Raw genomic sequence first — 23,621 nt, forward strand, 5'->3', positions numbered from 1 at the left:
GAAAAGAGGGCTCGGGAGGCAGGAAGGAAGGAGGACGAGAGGGCTCGGGAGGAAGGGGGAGGAAGGAGGAGGACAAGAGGGCTCGGGAGGAAGGAGGAGGACAAGAGGGCTCGGGAGGAAGGAGGAAGAGGGCAGAGGGCTCGGGAGGAAGGAGGACAAGAGGGCTCGGGAGGAAGGAGGAGGGCAGAGGGCTCGGGAGGAAGGAGGACAAGAGGGCTCGGGAGGAAGGAGGAGGGCAGAGGGCTCGGGAGGAAGGAGGAGGGCAGAGGGCTCGGGAGGAAGGAGGGCAGAGGGCTCTGCAGGAGCTTTTCCATGAGGAGTATTTGGTCAGCTTTCAGGCCTCTGGATGTGATGGTCACTGACACCCAGCAGAGATCTGGTTGTTGCTGTGTATTTGCTGCAGAGCTGTGATGTCTGCTGTGCGGGGAGGACTGCACTGTGATGCACATGTCCCCCTGTTATGTACGGTGTCCTTCCCTCTCTCCCCGCGCTGTGCTGCACATGTATGTGCGTCGTCCTCCCCTTTGTGTCCCCGCACTGTGCTGCACGTGTATGTGCATCGTCCTCTCCTCCGTGTCCCCGCACTGTGCTGCACGTGTATGTGCGTCGTCCTCTCCTCTGTGTCCCCGCGCTGTGCTGCATGTGTATGTGCGTCGTCCTCTCCTCTGTGTCCCCGCGCTGTGCTGTACATGTATGTGCGTCGTCCTCTCCTCCGTGTCCCTGCACTGTGCTGCACGTGTATGTGCGTCGTCCTCTCCTCTGTGTCCCCGCGCTGTGCTGTACATGTATGTGCGTCGTCCTCTCCTTCGTGTCCCCACGCTGTGCTGTACATGTATGTGCGTCGTCCTCTCCTTCGTGTCCCCGCGCTGTGCTGTACATGTATGTGCGTCGTCCTCTCCTCCGTGTCCCCGCGCTGTGCTGTACATGTATGTGCGTCGTCCTCTCCTCTGTGTCCCCGCGCTGTGCTGTACATGTATGTGCGTCGTCCTCTCCTCTGTGTCCCCGCGCTGTGCTGTACATGTATGTGCGTCGTCCTCTCCTCCGTGTCCCCGCGCTGTGCTGTACATGTATGTGCGTCGTCCTCTCCTCCGTGTCCCCGCGCTGTCACGTTCAGTCACACACTATGTCCCCCGATGTGATGCCGGCGCTGGAGCCTGCGAGCAGCATATAGCATATGAGTTTTCGGATGTCTCCTCCGAGGACGCGCTCCCCCTCCTGCTAATAAAACTTTCTCCTCGTCCTCGTCCCTCGTCTTCCCATCTCCAGGATTAATCTAGTAATCGTCCCTGCATAGATCATCGCCGCAGCCGCCAAATGGAAAATCAATTCCCCGCGCCGCGCGGCACACAGCAATAAACAGCGCGGTAATGTTCAGCACCCAGGACCTGCGCCGCTCCATCTGTCAGCGAGGGCACGCCGCGCCCCATACAGCAGTGCAATGACACCATGGCCCCAGGAAGGACGGGGTTTGGGGCGCGGTTGTACCCCCCATTACCCCATGGATGACTTCTTTATTTCTTTTGTTCCAGGGTCGTCTGACCGATGGGAAGGGGAAGACCATAGAGTGCAAGGACGCCATCTTCATCATGACCTGCAATGCGGGGAGCGACGAGATCGCCCATCATGCCCTGCAGCTGCGGCAGGAGGCGCAACACATGAGCAAGCACAGGCTGGCCGACAAGCGGGGTGACTGACGGCGGGGCACGGGGGGTCCCACACACAACCCAAAGCAAGCATGCCTGATACTCCAGAATATCTGCTAGTCTGGAATAGCCTGTCCTAACCCACTGATGTGCGCTGCGTGCGGACACTAACACCTCCCTCTCCCTGCAGGCGACATCCACACCCCAAACATCACTATCTCCAAACACTTCAAGGAGAACGTCATCCGACCCATCCTGAAGGTGAGCCTCATCAGCCCGAGACCATGCATACTACACCTCCAACACTGCATACAACTCCAGAGCTGCACTCACTATTCTGCTGCTACAGTCACTGTGTACATACATTACTGATCCTGTACTATACTCCAGAGCTGCACTCACTATTCTGCAGGTGCATCCTGTACTGTACTCCAGAGCTGCACTCACTATTCTGCTGCTACAGTCACTGTGTATATACATTACTGATCCTGTACTATACTCCAGAGCTGCACTCACTATTCTGCAGGTGCATCCTGTACTATACTCCAGAGCTGCACTCACTATTCTGCTGGTGCAGTCACTGTGTACATTACATTACTGATCCTGAGTTACCTCCTGTATTATACTCCAGAGCTGCACTCACTAATTTATGTACATAGTGACTCCACCAGCAGAATAGTGAGTGCAGCTCTGGAGTATAATACAGGACGTAACTCAGGATCAGTAATCTAATGTATGTACACGGTGACTGCACCAGCAGAATAGTGAGTGCAGCTCTGGAGTATAATACAGGAGGTAACTCCGGATCAGTAATGTATGTACACAGTGACTGCACCAGCAGAATAGTGAGTGCAGCTCTGGAGTATAATACAGGAGGTAACTCAGGATCAGTAATGTATGTACACAGTGACTGCACCAGCAGAATAGTGAGTGCAGCTCTGGAGTATAATACAGGAGGTAACTTAGGATCAGTAATGTAATGTATGTACACAGTGACTGCACCAGCAGAATAGTGAGTGCAGCTCTGGAGTATAATACAGGAGGTAACTCAGGATCAGTAATGTAATGTATGTACACAGTGACTGCACCAGCAGAATAGTGAGTGCAGCTCTGGAGTATAATACAGGAGGGAACTCAGGATCAGTAATGTAATGTATGTACACAGTGACTGCACCAGCAGAATAGTGAGTGCAGCTCTGGAGTATAATACAGGAGGGAACTCAGGATCAGTAATGTAATGTATGTACACAGTGACTGCACCAGCAGAATAGTGAGTGCAGCTCTGGAGTATAATACAGGAGGGAACTCAGGATCAGTAATGTAATGTAATGTATGTACACAGTGACTGCACCAGCAGAATAGTGAGTGCAGCTCTGGAGTATAATACAGGAGGTAACTCAGGATCAGTAATGTATGTACACAGTGACTGCACCAGCAGAATAGTGAGTGCAGCTCTGGAGTATAATACAGGAGGGAACTCAGGATCAGTAATGTAATGTATGTACACAGTGACTGCACCAGCAGAATAGTGAGTGCTGCTCTGGAGTATAATACAGGAGGGAACTCAGGATCAGTAATGTAATGTATGTACACAGTGACTGCACCAGCAGAATAGTGAGTGCAGCTCTGGAGTATAATACAGGAGGGAACTCAGGATCAGTAATGTAATGTAATGTATGTACACAGTGACTGCACCAGCAGAATAGAGAGTGCAGCTCTGGAGTATAATACAGGAGGTAACTCAGGATCAGTAATATATGTACACAGTGAGTGCAGCTCTAGAGTATAATACAGGAGGGAACTCAGGATCAGTAATGTAATGTATGTACACAGTGACTGCACCAGCAGAATAGAGAGTGCAGCTCTGGAGTATAATACAGGAGGTAACTCAGGATCAGTAATGTAATGTATGTACACAGTGACTGCACCAGCAGAATAGAGAGTGCAGCTCTGGAGTATAATACAGGAGGTAACTCAGGATCAGTAATATATGTACACAGTGAGTGCAGCTCTGGAGTATAATACAGGAGGTAACTCAGGATCAGTAATATATGTACACAGTGAGTGCAGCTCTGGAGTATAATACAGGATGTAGCTCATCTGTGGTGGTTCCTCACGTGGCCCTTAGTGATGTCGTGCAGTAGGATGGTGACATCATTACTGTCTGGATATAAGATATATATTTGCTCACGTGTGACGTGAATCCCATAGATGCTCCGGGGTGATGGAGGATCTTGGCGCCGTGCTGCTCTCAGCCGCTGGTTTGGCCTCCTCCCAGCGCTGCAGCCGCTCCTGACCACAGTCTGATGGCCGGAGGCAGAATCTGTACCTGGAATTAATTCTGGTCGGTCTCTGCTCCTGATGGCGGCACAATTAATGGGCGTCTCTTAAACCGTGGATTGATCAGAGGCTTCATTACAGATGGTTTGTGCTGCCGATGCCAGGACCGCGGGCAGCACTCGCATTAACCCTGTGCAGTCAGAGCAATGGTGATGGGGCTCTACGGGGGCAGCACTCGCATTAACCCTGTGCAGTCAGAGCAATGGTGATGGGGCTCTACGGGGGCAGCACTCGCATTAACCCTGTGTAGTCAGAGCGATGGTGATGGGGCTCTGCGGGGGCAGCACTCGCATTTATCCTGTGCAGTCAAGGCAGTGGTGATGGAGCTCTGCGGGGGCAGCACTCGCATTAACCCTGTGCAGTCAGAGCAGTGGTGATGGTGCTCTGCGGGGGCAGCACTCGCATTAACCCTGTGCAGTCAGAGCAGTGGTGATGGAGCTCTGCGGGGGCAGCACTCGCATTAACCCTGTGCAGTCAGAGCGATGGTGATGGAGCTCTGCGGGGGCAGCACTCGCGTTAACCTTGTGCAGTCAGAGCAGTGGTGATGGAGCTCTGCGGGGGCAGCACTCGCATTAACCCTGTGCAGTCAGAGCAGTGGTGATGGAGCTCTGCGGGGGCAGCACTCGCATTAACCCTGTGCAGTCAGAGCAGTGGTGATGGAGCTCTGCGGGGGCAGCACTCGCGTTAACCCTGTGCAGTCAGAGCAATGGTGATGGGGCTCTGCGGGGGCAGCACTCGCATTAACCCTGTGCAGTCAGAGCAGTGGTGATGGAGCTCTGCGGGGGCAGCACTCGCATTAACCCTGTGTAGTCAGAGCGATGGTGATGGGGCTCTGCGGGGGCAGCACTCGCATTAACCCTGTGCAGTCAGAGCAGTGGTGATGGGGCTCTGCGGGGGCAGCACTCGCATTAACCCTGTGTAGTCAGAGCGATGGTGATGGGGCTCTGCGGGGGCAGCACTCGCGTTAACCCTGTGCAGTCAGAGCAATGGTGATGGGGCTCTGCGGGGGCAGCACTCGCATTAACCCTGTGTAGTCAGAGCGATGGTGATGGGGCTCTGCGGGGGCAGCACTCGCATTAACCCTGTGCAGTCAGAGCAGTGGTGATGAAGCTCTGCGGGGGCAGCACTCGCGTTAACCCTGTGCAGTCAGAGCAATGGTGATGGGGCTCTGCGGGGGCAGCACTCGCATTAACCCTGTGCAGTCAGAGCAATGGTGATGGAGCTCTGCGCGGGCAGCACTCGCATTAACCCTGTGCAGTGAGAGCAATGGTGATGGGGCTCTGCGGGGGCAGCACTCGCATTAACTCTGTGCAGTCAGAGCAGTGGTGATGGAGCTCTGCGGGGGCAGCACTCGCATTAACCCTGTGCAGTCAGAGCAATGGTGATGGGGCTCTGCGGGGGCAGCACTCGCATTAACCCTGTGCAGTCAGAGCAGTGGTGATGGAGCTCTGCGGGGGCAGCACTCGCATTAACCCTGTGCAGTCAGAGCGATGGTGATGGGCCTCTGCCGGGGCAGCACTCACATTAACCCTGTGCAGTCAGAGCAATGGTGATGGGGCTCTGCGGGGGCAGCACTCGCATTAACCCTGTGCAGTCAGAGCGATGGTGATGGGCCTCTGCCGGGGCAGCACTCACATTAACCCTGTGTAGTCAGAGCAGTGGTGATGGAGCTCTGCGGGGGCAGCACTCGCATTAACCCTGTGCAGTCAGAGCAATGGTGATGGAGCTCTGCGCGGGCAGCACTCGCATTAACTCTGTGCAGTCAGAGCAGTGGTGATGGAGCTCTGCGGGGGCAGCACTCGCATTAACCCTGTGCAGTCAGAGCAATGGTGATGGGGCTCTGCGGGGGCAGCACTCGCATTAACCCTGTGCAGTCAGAGCAGTGGTGATGGAGCTCTGCGGGGGCAGCACTCGCATTAACCCTGTGCAGTCAGAGCGATGGTGATGGGCCTCTGCCGGGGCAGCACTCACATTAACCCTGTGCAGTCAGAGCAATGGTGATGGGGCTCTGCGGGGGCAGCACTCCCATTAACCCTGTGCAGTCAAGGCAATGGTGATGGGGCTCTGCGGGGGCAGTGCTTACATTAACCCTGTGCAGTCAGAGTGATGGTGGTGGGGCATTATGGGGCTGCACTTACATTAACCCTGTGCAATCAGAGCGATGGCGGTGGGGCTCTGCGGGGGCAGCACTCACATTAACCCTGTGCAGTCAGAGCGATGGCGGTGGGGCTCTGCGGGGGCAGCACTCACATTAACCCTGTGCAGTCAGAGTGATGGCGGTGGGGCTCTGCGGGGGCAGCACTCACATTAACCCTGTGCAGTCAGAGTGATGGCGGTGGGGCATTATGGGGCAGCTCGGAAGCTGATGATGGCGGAGCCGGACACGGGACTCTTGGAGAATTATCATGCACCCTTCCCCCAGGCCCGGACTAGACGTAGCGTTTCAGCATTACCTTGTGTGCTCCTATAATACTCTGTGCTGCTGTGGGGTCCTGCACCCTTCATTATTTACTGCTGAGGTAGCTATTTTCCAGAGATAAGTGCTCCTCTCTCCTGAAATACTCTGTGCTGCTGCAAGTTCCCTGCTTTTTTTCACTATATAACCTTTCCTGTAAGATCAGCGCCCCCTGTCCTGAAATACTCTGTGCTGCTGGCGGTCTTGCTTCTTCCAGTATGAAATTGTCCCGGTGTTGCCTCCCACAAGATTGGCAGTCTTCCTTCCTGAAATACTCTGTGCTGCTGTGAGCTCCCTGCACCTTCCACCATGTCACTCTGACCTCTCACAAGGCCAGGAGACTGATTTCCTGTGATCCTCTGTGCTGCTGTTGTTTGTGCTACTCGCTGTGTGCTTGGCATGTGCCCCATTATAGGGCGCGCTCCGCTCCCCCTGTGAGTGCTGCAGGGTGACGCCGGCTCGGGAGGAGCGGATCTGGGTGAGGATGTCCAGATCTGCAGGATAATTCAGTTTCCGTGTATCTGCTGCTGATGTCATCCCCCCGGGGCGGGAGCGCGGGGCGCGGGGTCCTCAGAGCGAGGCTCCTGATGGAATTACAGGAAGATAACGAAGCCAAAATGACCGGTGACAAACGCGGCTCTGCTGCATCCGAAACACAGCAGCTGTATCCATGTCTGCCGCACTGGTGAATGCAATCTATTACTCCCTGTTATCAGCCATTACTGGGGGAGGAGACTATAGGACAGGTGACTGCAATCTACTACTCCCTGTTATCAGCCATTACTGGGGGAGGAGATGTAGGACAGGTGGCTACAATCTATTACTCCCTGTTATCAGCCATTACTGGGGGGGAGACTGTAGGACAGGTGGCTACAATCTATTACTCCCTGTTATCAGCCATTACTGGGGGAGGAGACTGTAATCTCCTGTCCTACAGTCTCCTTCCCCAGTAATGGCCGATAATAGAGAGTAATAGATTGTACTCACCTGTCCTACAGTCTCCTTCCCCAGTAATGGCTGATAATAGAGAGTAATAGATTGTACTCACCTGTCCTACAGTCTCCTCCCCCAGTCATGGCTGATAACAATCTATTACTCTCTGTTATCAGCCATTACTGGGGTGGAGACAGTAGGACAGGTGGCTACAATCTATTACTCCCTGTTATCAGCCATTACTGGGGGAGGGGACTGTAGGACAGGTGACTACAACCTATTACTCCCTGTTATCAGCCATTTCAGGCAGTTAAGGCAATCCGTTTCCTTTGCAGTCCAATGTTATCCCATCTGCACTGTCTGTATAGTGATAACACATTCATGTTAGTGATCAGGCACCGTGTGGTTGCAGCTCTGGATGTGAGTAGAATACAGGCACAGTCCGTGTGTTTGCAGCTCTGGATGCGAGTACAGGCGCACTCTTTGTGTGTTTTGCAGCTCTGGATGTGAGTAGAGTACAGGCGCACTCTCCGTGTGTTTGCAGCTCTGGATGTGAGTAGAGTACAGGCACAGTCCGTGTGTTTGCAGTTCTGGATGTGAGTAGAGTACAGGCGCACTCGCCGTGTGTTTGCAGCTCTGGATGTGAGTGGAGTAAAGGCGCAGTCCGTGTGTTTGCAGCCTTGGCGCTCGTTCAGACCTTCTTCTCTTTCGCAGGCGCACTTCCGCAGAGACGAGTTCCTGGGGAGGATCAATGAGATTGTCTATTTCCTGCCTTTCTGCCGCTCGGAGCTTTCCCAGCTGGTCCTGAAGGAGCTAAACACGTGGGCCAAAAAGGTAAAATCTGAACCCATGCTTTACACTGCAGTTCTGCTCCATTAGGGCACAGGTGTGACCGGTGACTCCATCTCTGTGTTGTCTGAGCGTTCACACAACGTGAGACTCTGCCTCATACAGCGCGGAAAGGAAGGATCTGATCCGCTGCAGATTTTCCATTTCCCCCTGCACAGAATGGAGAGATCTGTGATTATTATCACCGGGAACTTCACCTGTGACAGAATAAAATCCAGAAGATCCCAGTGTAGGGATTATACATAATAATCTGCATTATTACAGGAAATAAGGATTAGATACAATAGAAATCACAAGATAATATGTGGGAGGAGCCTGTGTCTGCAGTCACAGAGGTCGCACGTGTCCTTCTTCACCAGGTTTATACACACTGCAGCCGGGATTCACCGACTCCTCCATACAGATCTTCTCCAGATCTATCAGGTCACTCCTCCATACAGATCTTCTCCAGATCTATCAGGTCACTCCTCCATACAGATCTTCTCCAGATCTCTCAGGTCACTCCTCCATACAGATCTTCTCCAGATCTATCAGGTCATCCTCCATACAGATCTTCTCCAGATCTCTCAGGTCACTCCTCCATACAGATCTTCTCCAGATCTCTCAGGTCGCTCCTCCATACAGATCTTCTCCAGATCTTTCAGTCACTCCTCCATACAGATCTTCTCCAGATCTCTCACGTCGCTCCTCCATACAGATCTTCTCCAGATCTTTCAGGTCACTCCTCCATACAGATCTTCTCCAGATCTATCAGGTCACTCCTCCATACAGATCTTCTCCAGATCTATCAGGTCACTCCTCCATACAGATCTTCTCCAGATCTATCAGGTCACTCCTCCATACAGATCTTCTCCAGATCTCTCAGGTCACTCCTCCATACAGATCTTCTCCAGATCTCTCAGGTCGCTCCTCCATACAGATCTTCTCCAGATCTCTCACGTCGCTCCTCCATACAGATCTTCTCCAGATCTTTCAGGTCACTCCTCCATACAGATCTTCCCCAGATCTTTCAGGTCACTCCTCCATACAGATCTTCTCCAGATCTATCAGGTCACTCCTCCATACAGATCTTCTCCAGATCTATCAGGTCACTCCTCCATACAGATCTTCTCCAGATCTCTCAGGTCACTCCTCCATACAGATCTTCTCCAGATCTTTGAGTCACTCCTCCATACAGATCTTCTCCAGATCTTTCAGGTCACTCCTCCATACGGATCTTCTCCAGATCTTTCAGGTCACTCCTCCATACGGATCTTCTCCAGATCTTTCAGTCACTCCTCCATACAGATCTTCTCCAGATCTTTCAGGTCACTCATCCATACAGATCTTCTCCAGATCTCTCAGGTCACTCCTCCATACAGATCTTCTCCAGATCTTTCAGGTCATTCCTCCACACAGATCTTCTCCAGATCTTTCAGGTCACTCATCCATACAGATCTTCTCCAGATCTATCAGGTCACTCCTCCATACAGATCTTCTCCAGATCTTTCAGGTCACTCCTCCATACATATCTTCTCCAGATCTTTCAGGTCACTCCTCCATACAGATCTTCTCCAGATCTTTCAGGTCACTCATCCATACAGATCTTCTCCAGATCTATCAGGTCACTCATCCATACAGATCTTCTCCAGATCTATCAGGTCACTCCTCCATACAGATCTTCTCCAGATCTTTCAGGTCACTCCTCCATACAGATCTTCTCCAGATCTTTCAGGTCACCCTTCCATACAGATCTTCTCCAGATCTTTCAGTCACTCCTCCATACAGGTCTTCTCCAGATCTTTCAGGTCACTCCTCCATACAGGTCTTCTCCAGATCTTTCAGGTCACTCCTCCATACAGATCTTCTCCAGATCTTTCAGGTCGCTCCTCCATACAGATCTTCTCCCAGATCTTTCAGGTCACTCCTCCATACAGATCTTCTCCAGATCTTTCAGGTCACTCCTCCATACAGATCTTCTCCAGATCTCTCAGGTCACTCCTCCATACAGATCTTCTCCAGATCTTTCAGTCACTCCTCCATACAGATCTTCTCCCAGATCTTTCAGGTCACTCCTCCATACAGATCTTCTCCAGATCTCTCAGGTCACTCCTCCATACAGATCTTCTCCAGATCTCTCACGTCGCTCCTCCATACAGATCTTCTCCAGATCTTTCAGGTCACTCCTCCATACAGATCTTCCCCAGATCTTTCAGGTCACTCCTCCATACAGATCTTCTCCAGATCTATCAGGTCACTCCTCCATACAGATCTTCTCCAGATCTTTCAGTCACTCCTCCATACAGATCTTCTCCCAGATCTTTCAGGTCACTCCTCCATACAGATCTTCTCCAGATCTTTCAGGTCACTCCTCCATACAGGTCTTCTCCAGGTTTCAGGGCTATCGCTGGACAACATTGGGTTTCATCGTCTTCCAAAGGATTTTCTCTTGGGTTCAGGTCTGGAGACTGGCTCGGACACTCCAGCAAATTGAAATGCTTCTTACTGAGCCGCTCCTTAGTGGCCCTGGCTGTGTGGTTTGGATCATTGTCATGCTTTAAGACCCAGCCACGACCCATCTTCAATGCTTTTACTGAGGGGAAGAGGTTGTTGGCCAAAATCTTGCAATACATGACCCCATCCAACCTCCCTTCAATATGGTGCAGTCGTCCTGTCCCCTTTGCAGAAAAGCCCCCAAAGTATGATGTTTCCACCCCCATGCTTCACGGTTGAGACAGTGTTCTTGGGGTTGTACTTGTCCTTCTTCTTTCTCCAAACATAGCAAGTAGAGTTGACACCAAAAAGTTGTTTTTTGGTCTCCTCTAATCAATGACCTTCTCCCATGCCTCCTCTGGATCATCCAGATGGTCATTGGTGAGCTTCAAACACTGGACATGTGCTGGAGTGAGCAGGGGACCTTGTCTGCCCTGCACGATGTTAATCCATGATGGCATAGTGTGTTGCTAACGGTAATCTTTGAGACTCTGGTCCCAGCTCTCCTCAGGTCATTGACCAGGTTCTCCCGTGTAGTTCTGGGCTGATTCCTGACCTTTCTCAGAATCATCCTTACCCCACGAAGCGAGTAAGATTGACAGTCATCTTGTGTTTTTTCCATTCTCTAATAATTTCACCAACAGTTGTTGTCTTCTCACCAAGCTGCTTGCCTATTGTCCTGCAGCACATCCCAGCTTGTGCAGGTCTACAGTTGTGTCCCTGGTGCTCTTAGACAGCTCTCTGGTCTTGGCCATGGTGGAGAGGTTGGAGTGTGATTGAGTGTGTGGACAGGGGTCTATTATACAGGTGACGAGGTCACACAGGGGCAACTAATCCAGGTAAAGAGTGCAGAGGAGGAGAGAAATACCAGATCTGTGAGAGCAGAAATCCTGCTGGTCGGTCGGTGATAAAATACATATTTCATGCAATAAAATGCAAATTTATAAATCAGAAAATGGGATTGTCAGAATAAAAATATCCAGTCTTAGGTGAAGTTACTGAGGATAATAATTACAGCCCTCTCCATTCTGTGTAGGGGGAAATCAAAGTGTTGGATCCTCTACAGAATCATCAGAGGATCCAATACTTTATATAGTTAGGCGTTGCAGCTACTGTTGTGCATCTCCCCCATGCTTTACACTGAAGGTCGGCCTCTCCTGACAGGCGTTAGTACTCGCAGAGATGATTCCATTCCAGTAAGGATAGATTATACAGGGCGAGTGTAGAAATAGGAGAGGACATGGACGGAGGACGGGTGAGCCGGAGTGCCCCTGTCGGGTCCGGCGGCCGGTCCTCCACCCCCGTCTCGCAGGTCGCAGCAGTCTGCCCTCACGTCTTCCGTCTCTTTGTTAATGATCCCGAATCTGAGCACAGAAATATTATTTTGTGTTTCTACGACAACCAGGGGTTTTGAGAGACCCCCGAGGGCCCCATGATAATGGGGACGGGTCAGAGGACGGACGCAGGCGGCGGGCGCGGGCCCTTCACTTAATAATGGAGTGTCTGTGAGACACGAATCCCCGGACTGGTCCTAAATGCTCATCCCCAACCGAAAAAAGAGATTTATAGTCACCGCTTATCCTCTACTCACATCCAGAGCTGCAATCACAGTGCATTCTGCCTGATAACGTAGAATTCAAATTACAGCTTTAGATGAACCGGAGTGTATGCCACGAGGGGTTTGTATGTTCTCCCCGTGTACACGTGGGTTTCCTCCGGATTCTCCAGGTTCCTCCCACACTCCAAAGACCCATAGGGAATTTAGATTGTGAGCCCCGATGGGGACAGTGGTGATCACGTCTGTTAAGCGCTATGGAAATAATAGTGCTCTGTTGACATGAGGAAACTAAATAAAATCTGACAGCACTGAGAGTGCAGCTCCGGATGTAACTACAGCAGAGGTGGGTAGCATGAGAGACCGTGACTGGGGAGGGCGACGCGAGAGGCCGAGACTGGGGAGGGGGCGACGCGAGAGGCCGTGACTGGGGAGGGCGACGCGAGAGGCCGAGACTGGGAGGGCGACGCGAGAGGCCGAGACTGGGGAGGGGGCGACGCGAGAGGCCGTGACTGGGGAGGGCCACGTGAGAGGCCGAGACTGGGGAGGGCGACGCGAGAGGCCGAGACTGGGGAGGGGGCGACGCGAGAGGCCAAGACTGGGGAGGGCGACGCGAGAGGCCGAGACTGGGGAGGGCGACATGAGAGACCGTGACTGGGGAGGGCGACGCGGGAGGCCGTGACTGGGGAGGGCCACCTGAGAGGCCGTGACTGGGGAGGGCGACGCGAGAGGCCGAGACTGGGGAGGGGGCGACGCGAGAGGCCGAGACTGGGGAGGGGGTGACGCGAGAGGCCGAGACTGGGGAGGGGGCGACGCGAGAGACCGAGACTGGGGAGGGGGCGACGCGAGAGGCCGTGACTGGGGGAGGGCGACGCGAGAGGCCGTGACTGGGGGAGGGCCACGTGAGAGGCCGAGACTGGGGAGGGCGACGCGGGAGGCCGTGACTGGGGAGGGCCACCTGAGAGGCCGTGACTGGGGAGGGCCACCTGAGAGGCCGTGACTGGGGAGGGCGACGCGAGAGGCCGTGACTGGGGCGCCGTCTCCTGCATCTCATCCCCTCCCCGGTGCGCCGTCTCCTGCATCTCATCCCCTCCCCGGTGCGCCGTCTCCTGCATCTCATCCCCTCCCCGGTGCGCCGTCTCCTGTTGTCCCCCGAGTTTTATCTTTCGTAGTTGACATTTTTTTGGTGTTTTCTTCTCTTCAGGCCAAACAGCGGCACGAGATCACCCTGATCTGGGACCGGGAAGTGATGGACGTTTTGGCCGATGGATACAATGTGCACTATGGCGCCCGCTCCATCAAACATGAGGTACAGAAACAGTACTGGGGGACACTCCTCCGCGCTCCTGTGGACCCGCGTCCACCCTCCGCGCTCCTGTAGACCCGCGTCCACCCTCCGCGCTCCTGTAGACCCGCGTCCACCCTCCGCGCTCCTGTAGACCCGCGTCCACCCTCCGCCCTCCTGTAGACCCGCGTCCACCCTCCGCCCTCCTGTAGACCCGCGTCCACCCTCCGCCCTCCTGTAGACCCGCGTCCACCCTCCGCCCTCCTGTAGACCCGCGTCCACCCTCCGCCCTCCTGTAGACCCGCGTCCACCCTCCGCCCTCCTGTAGACCCACGTCCACCCTCCGCGCTCCTGTAGACCCACGTCCACCCTCCGCGCTCCAGTAGACCCACGTCCACCCTCCGCGCTCCAGTAGACCCACGTCCACCCTCCGCGCTCCTGTAGACCCACGTCCACCCTCCGCGCTCCTGTAGACCCACGTCCACCCTCCGCGCTCCTGTAGACCCACGTCCACCCTCCGCCCTCCTGTAGACCCGCGTCCACTCTCCGCCCTCCTGTAGACCCGCGTCCACCCTCCGCCCTCCTGTAGACCCGCGTCCACTCTCCTGTAGATACCGCCTGCTTCTGTAGATCCACACCCCCCTACCCTCCCTGATTGCTCCTGTACACCAGCACCACCCCACACCCCTGCGTTTTTCTGGGTCCAGGTTCCTCTGGGCTCGCTCCACTTTTCCCCGTTTGCTCCTGTAGACTGCGGGAGCTGAGGATAAGGATCCTGGGAAAGCTGGGTGACCGACCTGTGCCCCTGATCCCCGCGTGTGTCCCACTCACACTCTACATGTTGTTTCTCCCTGTCAGGTGGACCGGCGGGTGGTGAACCAGTTGGCGGCTGCCTATGAGCAGGACCTGCTGCCTCGCGGCTGCACGCTCAGGATCGCGGTGGACGCCTCCGACAAACACCTACTGAAAGGTAAAGAGACAAATGAGGAGGACGAGGCGCTGCAGAGGAGGACGGCGCCCCGCCTGCGCCTGGAGGTGGTGGAGCCGGGCAGCAAGGGCCGCAAACTGGACATTATGGAGCCGCTGCCCCTGGAGGACACATCCAGCTCCTGAAGCCGCACACGAGGAGGACGTTACTGCAGCCGTAGAGAGTGCAGCTACAACATATAGAGCCCCGACCGACGGGGGCGCTGCAGTGCAGCACACTGCCAATAAACACAGAGCGATATACACCGGGTGTGATAATATTACCTCCCCCTAAAAAATAGAAGGGGTACACCGCAAGGGAAGGGGGTCCCGTGCCTCGCCGCAACTAAGGGAAGGGGGGGGTCCCGTGCCTCGCCGCAACTAAGGGAAGGGGGGGTCCCGCGCCTAGCCGCGACTAAGGGAAGGGGGGGTCCCGCGCCTAGCCGCGACTAAGGGAAGGGGGGGTCCCGCGCCTAGCCGCGACTAAGGGAAGGGGGGGTCTCGCGCCTAGCCGCGACTAAGGGAAGGGGGGGTCCCGCGCCTAGCCGCGACTAAGGGAAGGGGGGGGTCTCGCGCCTAGCCGCGACTAAGGGAAGGGGGGGTCTCGCGCCTAGCCGCGACTAAGGGAAGGAGGGGTCTCGCGCCTAGCCGCGACTAAGGGAAGGGGGGGTCCCGTGCCTCGCTGCGACTAAGGGAAGGGGGAGTCTCGTGCCTAGCCGCGACTAAGGGAAGGAGGGGTCTCGCGCCTAGCCGCGACTAAGGGAAGGGGGGGTCCCGCGCCTAGCCGCGACTAAGGGAAGGGGGGGGTCCTGTAACATAAGCTTTTCCGTTTCCCGCCGCTCACACTGGTGATGTGTACTGTCTCCGGCGCCATCGCTGCACGAAATCTCGACTGAGGAACCAACACCAGTATCTACTGTAACCCTGACCCCAAACATCCCCAGCACAGTATCACACAGGAGAAGATTAGATACACATCTCAGCAGACAGTATCACACAGGAGAGGATTAGATACACGGCTCAGCAGACAGTATCACACAGGATAGGATTAGATACACGGCTCAGCAGACAGTATCACACAGGAGAGGATTAGATACACGGCTCAGCAGACAGTATCACACAGGAGAGGATTAGATACACGGCTCAGCAGACGGTATCACACAGGAGAGGATTAGATACACGGCTCAGCAGACGGTATCACACAGGAGAGGATTAGATACACGGCTCAGCAGACGGTATCACACAGGAGAGGATTAGATACACATCTCAGCAGACAGTATCACACAGGAGAGGATTAGATACACGGCTCAGCAGACAGTATCACACAGGATAGGATTAGATACACGGCTCAGCAGACGGTATCACACAGGAGAGGATTAGATACACGGCTCAGCAGACGGTATCACACAGGAGAGGATTAGATACACGGCTCAGCAGACGGTATCACACAGGAGAGGATTAGATACACGGCTCAGCAGACGGTATCACACAGGAGAGGATTAGATACACGGCTCAGCAGCCGGTATCACACAGGAGAGGATTAGATACACGGCTCAGCAGACAGTATCACACAGGATAGGATTATATACACGGCTCAGCAGACGGTATCACACAGGAGAAGATTAGATACACAGCTCAGCAGCCGGTATCACACAGGAGAGGATTAGATACACGGCTCAGCAGACAGTATCACACAGGAGAGGATTATATACACGGCTCAGCAGACGGTATCACACAGGAGAAGATTAGATACACAGCTCAGCAGACAGTTTCACACAGGAGAGGATTAGATACACAGCTCAGCAGACAGTATCACACAGGAGAGGATTAGATACACAGCTCAGCAGACAGTATCACACAGGAGAGGATTAGATACACAGCTCAGCAGACAGTATCACACAGGAGAAGATTAGATACACAGCTCAGCAGACAGTATCAGACAGGAGAGGATTAGATACACGGCTCAGCAGACAGTATCACACAGGAGAGGATTAGATACACAGCTCAGCAGACAGTATCACACAGGAGAAGATTAGATACACAGCTCAGCAGACAGTATCACACAGGAGAGGATTAGATACACAGCTCAGCAGACAGTATCACACAGGAGAGGATTAGATACACAGCTCAGCAGACAGTATCACACAGGAGAAGATTAGATACACGGCTCAGCAGACAGTATCAGACAGGAGAGGATTAGATACACGGCTCAGCAGACAGTATCACACAGGAGAGGATTAGATACACAGCTCAGCAGACAGTATCACACAGGAGAAGATTAGATACACAGCTCAGCAGTGTGGGTGCGGCTGATCTCCGCTTTCCCTGTGTTTCTGCACAGATGTGGCTCTGTAGATGTCTGGGCCTTGGACACGGCACAGATGGGGCAGAGCTCACGTCTCGGAATATATAAATAACAGACGGCTCTGGATTGTTTTATTTGTTTTTAATTGCGCTGTGCCTTTAAGCAAACAGCGCGGGGTTAGAGGCTGCCTGTGACAGATCAAATAAATGTGTCAGCGGCCGCCCCAGAAACAATAAAAGCCGCAGAGGCTGTGACGAGAGCAATTCAATTAGCGCAGCCCCGAGCCGCGCAGAGGCGACAATTAGATTAGAGCCGAGCGCAAACAGCGAACGCAGCAGAGACCATGACAGGAGGGCCACCGAGCCCGGACATCAGGGGGCCACCGAGCCCCGAACATCAGGGGACCACCGAGCCCCGAACATCAGGGGGCCACCGAGCCCCGAACATCAGGGGGCCACCGAGCCCCGAACATCAGGGGGCCACCGAGCCCCGAACATCAGGGGGCCACCGAGCCCCGAACATCAGGGGGCCACCGAGCCCCGAACATCAGAGGGCCACCGAGCCCCGAACATCAGGGGGCCACCGAGCCCGGACATAAGAGCGTCCCGACTACAGACGAGAGCGGTGCAGACCCCGGACCCTAGAGCGTCCCGACTACAGACTTGAGCAGCGCGGACCCCGGACATCAGAGCGTCCCGACTACAGACAAGAGCGGAGCAGACCCCGGACATCAGAGCGTCCCGACTACAGACGAGAGCGGTGCAGACCCCGGACATCAGAGCGTCCCGACTACAGACGAGAGCGGTGCAGACCCCGGACATCAGAGCGTCCCGACTACAGACGAGAGCGGTGCAGACCCCGGACATCAGAGCGTCCTGACTACAGACGTGAGCGGCACAGACCCCGGACATCAGAGCGTCCCGACTACAGATGAGAGCGGTGCAGACCCCGGACATCAGAGCGTCCCGACTACAGACGAGAGCGGTGCGGACCCCGGACATCAGAGCGTCCCGACTACAGATGAGAGCGGTGCAGACCCCGGACATCAGAGCGTCCCGACTACAGACGAGAGCGGTGCGGACCCCGGACATCAGAGCGTCCCGACTACAGACTAGAGCGGCGCAGACCCCGGACATCAGAGCGTCCCAACTACAGACGAGAGCGGTGCGGACCCCGGACATCAGAGCGTCCCAACTACAGACGAGAGCGGTGCGGACCCCGGACATCAGAGCGTCCCAACTACAGACGAGAGCGGTGCGGACCCCGGACATCAGAGCGTCCCAACTACAGACGAGAGCGGTGCGGACCCCGGACATCAGAGCGTCCCAACTACAGACGAGAGCAGTGCAGACCCCGGACATCAGAGCGTCCCGACTACAGACGAGAGCGGTGCAGACCCCGGACATCAGAGCGTCCCGACTACAGACGAGAGCGGTGCGGACCCCGGACATCAGAGCGTCCTGACTACAGACGAGAGCGGTGCAGACCCCGGACATCAGAGCGTCCCGACTACAGACGAGAGCGGTGCAGACCCTGGACATCAGAGCGTCCCGACTACAGACGTGAGCGGCACAGACCCCGGACATCAGAGCGCCCAACTACAGACGAGAGCGGTGCAGACCCCGGACATCAGAGCGTCCTGACTACAGACGAGAGCGGAGCAGACCCCGGACATCAGAGCGTCCCGACTACAGACAAGAGCGGTGCAGACCCCGGACATCAGAGCGTCCCGACTACAGACGAGAGCGGTGCAGACCCCGGACATCAGAGCGTCCTGACTACAGACGAGAACGGAGCAGACACCGGACATCAGAGCGTCCCGACTACAGACGAGAGCGGAGCAGACCCTGGACATCAGAGCGTCCCGACTACAGACGAGAGCGGCGCAGACCCCGGCCATCAGAGCGTCCCGACTACAGACGAGAGCGGCGCAGACCCCGGCCATCAGAGCGTCCTGACTACAGATGAGAGCGGTGCAGATCCCGGACATCAGAGCGTCCCGACTACAGACGAGAGCGGTGCAGACCCCGGACATCAGAGCGTCCCGACTACAGACGAGAGCAGCGCGGAACCCGGACATCAGAGCGTCCCGACTACAGACGAGAGCGGCGCAGACCCCGGACATCAGAGCGTCCTGACTACAGACGAGAGCGGAGCAGACCCCGGACATCAGAGCGTCCCGACTACAGACTAGAGCGGAGCAGACCCCGGACATCAGAGCGTCCCGACTACAGACTAGAGCGGAGCAGACCCCGGACATCAGAGCGTCCCGACTACAGACTAGAGCGGAGCAGACCCCGGACATCAGAGCGTCCCGACTACAGACGAGAGCGGCGCAGACCCCGGACATCAGAGCGTCCTGACTACAGACGAGAGCGGTGCGGACCCCGGACATCAGAGCGTCCCGACTACAGACGAGAGCGGTGCAGACCCCGGACATCAGAGCGTCCTGACTACAGACGAGAGCGGTGCGGACCCCGGACATCAGAGCGTCCCGACTACAGATGAGAGCGGTGCAGACCCCGGACATCAGAGCGTCCCGACTACAGACGAGAGCGGTGCGGACCCCGGACATCAGAGCGTCCCGACTACAGACTAGAGCGGCGCAGACCCCGGACATCAGAGCGTCCCAACTACAGACGAGAGCGGTGCGGACCCCGGACATCAGAGCGTCCCAACTACAGACGAGAGCGGTGCGGACGCCGGACATCAGAGCGTCCCAACTACAGACGAGAGCGGTGCGGACCCCGGACATCAGAGCGTCCCAACTACAGACGAGAGCGGTGCGGACCCCGGACATCAGAGCGTCCCAACTACAGACGAGAGCAGTGCAGACCCCGGACATCAGAGCGTCCCGACTACAGACGAGAGCGGTGCAGACCCCAGACATCAGAGCGTCCCGACTACAGACGAGAGCGGTGCGGACCCCGGACATCAGAGCGTCCTGACTACAGACGAGAGCGGTGCAGACCCCGGACATCAGAGCGTCCTGACTACAGACGAGAGCGGTGCAGACCCCTGACATCAGAGCGTCCCGACTACAGACGAGAGCAGCGCAGACCCCGGACATCAGAGCGTCCCGACTACAGACGAGAGCGGCGCAGACCCCAGACATCAGAGCGTCCCGACTACAGACGAGAGCGGTGCAGACCCCTGACATCAGAGCGTCCTGACTACAGACGAGAGCGGTGCAGACCCCTGACATCAGAGCGTCCCGACTACAGACGAGAGCAGCGCAGACCCCGGACATCAGAGCGTCCCGACTACAGACGAGAGCGGCGCAGACCCCAGACATCAGAGCGTCCAGACTACAGACGAGAGCGGTGCAGACCCCGGACCCCAGACATCAGAGCGTCCCGACTACAGACGAGAGCGGTGCAGACCCCAGACATCAGAGCGTCCCGACTACAGACGTGAGCGGTGCGGACCCCGGACATCAGAGCGTCCCGACTACAGACGAGAGCGGTGCAGACCCCGGACATCAGAGCGTCCCGACTACAGATGAGAGCGGTGCGGACCCCGGACATCAGAGCGTCCCGACTACAGACGAGAGCGGTGCAGACCCCGGACATCAGAGCGTCCCGACTACAGACGAGAGCGGTGCAGACCCCGGACATCAGAGCGTCCCGACTACAGACGAGAGCGGTGCAGACCCCGGACATCAGAGCGTCCCGACTACAGACGAGAACGGTGCAGACCCCGGACATCAGAGCGTCCCGACTACAGACGAGAGCGGTGCAGACCCCGGACATCAGAGCGTCCTGACTACAGACGAGAGCGGTGCAGACCCCGGACATCAGAGCGTCCCGACTACAGACGAGAGCGGTGCAGACCCCGGACATCAGAGCGTCCCGACTACAGACGAGAGCGGTGCAGACCCCGGACATCAGAGCGTCCCGACTACAGACGAGAGCGGTGCAAGATACCAGTGACATCACCGCTCTCCAGATATAATATACCAGTGACATCACCGCTCTCCAGATATAATATACCAGTGACATCACCGCTCTCCAGATATAATATACCAGTGACATCACCGCTCTCCAGATATAAGATACCAGTGACATCACCGCTCTCCAGATATAATATACCAGTGACATCACCGCTCTCCAGATATAATATACCAGTGACATCACCACTCTCCAGATATAATATACCAGTGACATCACCGCTCTCCAGATATAATATACCAGTGACATCACCGCTCTCCAGATATAATATACCAGTGACATCACCGCTCTCCAGATATAAGATACCAGTGACATCACCGCTCTCCAGATATAATATACCAGTGACATCACCGCTCTCCAGATATAATATACCAGTGACATCACCGCTCTCCAGATATAATATACCAGTGACATCACCGCTCTCCAGATATAATATACCAGTGACATCACCGCTCTCCAGATATAATACACCAGTGACATCACCGCTCTCCAGATATAAGATACCAGTGACATCACCGCTCTCCAGATATAATATACCAGTGACATCACCGCTCTCCAGATATAAGATACCAGTGACATCACCGCTCTCCAGATATAATATACCAGTGACATCACCGCTCTCCAGATATAAGATACCAGTGACATCACCGCTCTCCAGATATAAGATACCAGTGACATCACCGCTCTCCAGATATAAGACACCAGTGACATCACCGCTCCCCAGATATAAGACACCAGTGACATCACCGCTCTCCAGATATAAGATACCAGTGACATCACCGCTCTCCAGATATAATATACCAGTGACATCACCGCTCTCCAGATATAATATACCAGTGACATCACCGCTCTCCAGATATAATATACCAGTGACATCACCGCTCCCCAGATATAATATACCAGTGACATCACCGCTCTCCAGATATAATATACCAGTGACATCACCACTCTCCAGATATAGTATACCAGTGACATCACCGCTCTCCAGATATAATATACCAGTGACATCACCACTCTCCAGATATAATATACCAGTGACATCACCGCTCTCCAGATATAATATACCAGTGACATCACCACTCTCCAGATATAGTATACCAGTGACATCACCGCTCTCCAGATATAATATACCAGTGACATCACCGCTCTCCAGATATAATATACCAGTGACATCACCGCTCCCCAGATATAATATACCAGTGACATCACCGCTCTCCAGATATAATATACCAGTGACATCACCGCTCTCCAGATATAAGATACCAGTGACATCACCGCTCTCCAGATATAATATACCAGTGACATCACCGCTCTCCAGATATAATACACCAGTGACATCACCGCTCTCCAGATATAAGATACCAGTGACATCACCGCTCTCCAGATATAATATACCAGTGACATCACCGCTCTCCAGATATAATACACCAGTGACATCACCGCTCTCCAGATATAATATACCAGTGACATCACCGCTCTCCAGATATAATATACCAGTGACATCACCGCTCTCCAGATATAATATACCAGTGACATCACCGCTCTCCAGATATAAGATACCAGTGACATCACCGCTCTCCAGATATAATATACCAGTGACATCACCGCTCTCCAGATATAATACACCAGTGACATCACCGCTCTCCAGATATAAGATACCAGTGACATCACTGCTCTCCAGATATAATATACCAGTGACATCACCGCTCTCCAGATATAATATAACAGTGACATCACCACTCTCCAGATATAATACACCAGTGACATCACCGCTCTCCAGATATAATACACCAGTGACATCACCGCTCTCCAGATATAAGATACCAGTGACATCACCGCTCTCCAGATATAATATACCAGTGACATCACCGCTCTCCAGATATAATACACCAGTGACATCACCGCTCTCCAGATATAAGATACCAGTGACATCACTGCTCTCCAGATATAATATACCAGTGACATCACCGCTCTCCAGATATAATATACCAGTGACATCACCGCTCTCCAGATATAATATACCAGTGACATCACCGCTCTCCAGATATAAGATACCAGTGACATCACCGCTCTCCAGATATAATATACCAGTGACATCACCGCTCTCCAGATATAAGATACCAGTGACATCACCGCTCTCCAGATATAATATACCAGTGACATCACCGCTCTCCAGATATAAGATACCAGTGACATCACCGCTCTCCAGATATAAGATACCAGTGACATCACCGCTCTCCAGATATAAGACACCAGTGACATCACCGCTCCCCAGATATAAGACACCAGTGACATCACCGCTCTCCAGATATAAGATACCAGTGACATCACCGCTCTCCAAATATAATATACCAGTGACATCACCGCTCTCCAGATATAATATACCAGTGACATCACCGCTCCCCAGATATAAGATACCAGTGACATCACCGCTCTCCAGATATAATATACCAGTGACATCACCGCTCCCCAGATATAAGATACCAGTGACATCACCACTCTCCAGATATAAGATACCAGTGACATCACCACTCTCCAGATATAAGACACCAGTGACATCACCGCTCTCCAGATATAAGATACCAGTGACATCACCGCTCCCCAGATATAATATACCAGTGACATCACCGCTCTCCAGATATAAGACACCAGTGACGTCACCACTCTCCAGATATAAGATACCAGTGACATCACCGCTCTCCAGATATAAGATACCAGTGACATCACCGCTCTCCAGATATAAGATACCAGTGACATCACCGCTCTCCAGATATAATATACCAGTGACATCACCGCTCTCCAGATATAAGATACCAGTGACATCACCGCTCTCCAGATATAAGATACCAGTGACATCACCGCTCTCCA

General features: G+C 54.4%; 1 protein-coding gene across 1 annotated transcript in view; it reads left to right on the forward strand.

Annotated features, from left to right (window-relative positions):
* The window catches only part of CLPB (ClpB family mitochondrial disaggregase), a 75,902-nt gene extending 61,138 nt beyond the window's left edge, over positions 1-14,764 (forward strand). Inside the window, exons 12-16 of the mRNA XM_075337655.1 lie at positions 1,530-1,686; positions 1,834-1,904; positions 8,086-8,205; positions 13,452-13,556; positions 14,391-14,764. Coding sequence (XP_075193770.1) covers positions 1,530-1,686; positions 1,834-1,904; positions 8,086-8,205; positions 13,452-13,556; positions 14,391-14,645 — 708 coding nt within the window. The 3' untranslated portion in view covers positions 14,646-14,764. The remainder of the gene's footprint in view (positions 1-1,529; positions 1,687-1,833; positions 1,905-8,085; positions 8,206-13,451; positions 13,557-14,390) is intronic.
* Positions 14,765-23,621: the final 8,857 nt, after the last annotated feature.

This window comes from Anomaloglossus baeobatrachus, chromosome 2, assembly GCF_048569485.1.
Source record: "Anomaloglossus baeobatrachus isolate aAnoBae1 chromosome 2, aAnoBae1.hap1, whole genome shotgun sequence".
Taxonomy (NCBI): domain Eukaryota; kingdom Metazoa; phylum Chordata; class Amphibia; order Anura; family Aromobatidae; genus Anomaloglossus; species Anomaloglossus baeobatrachus.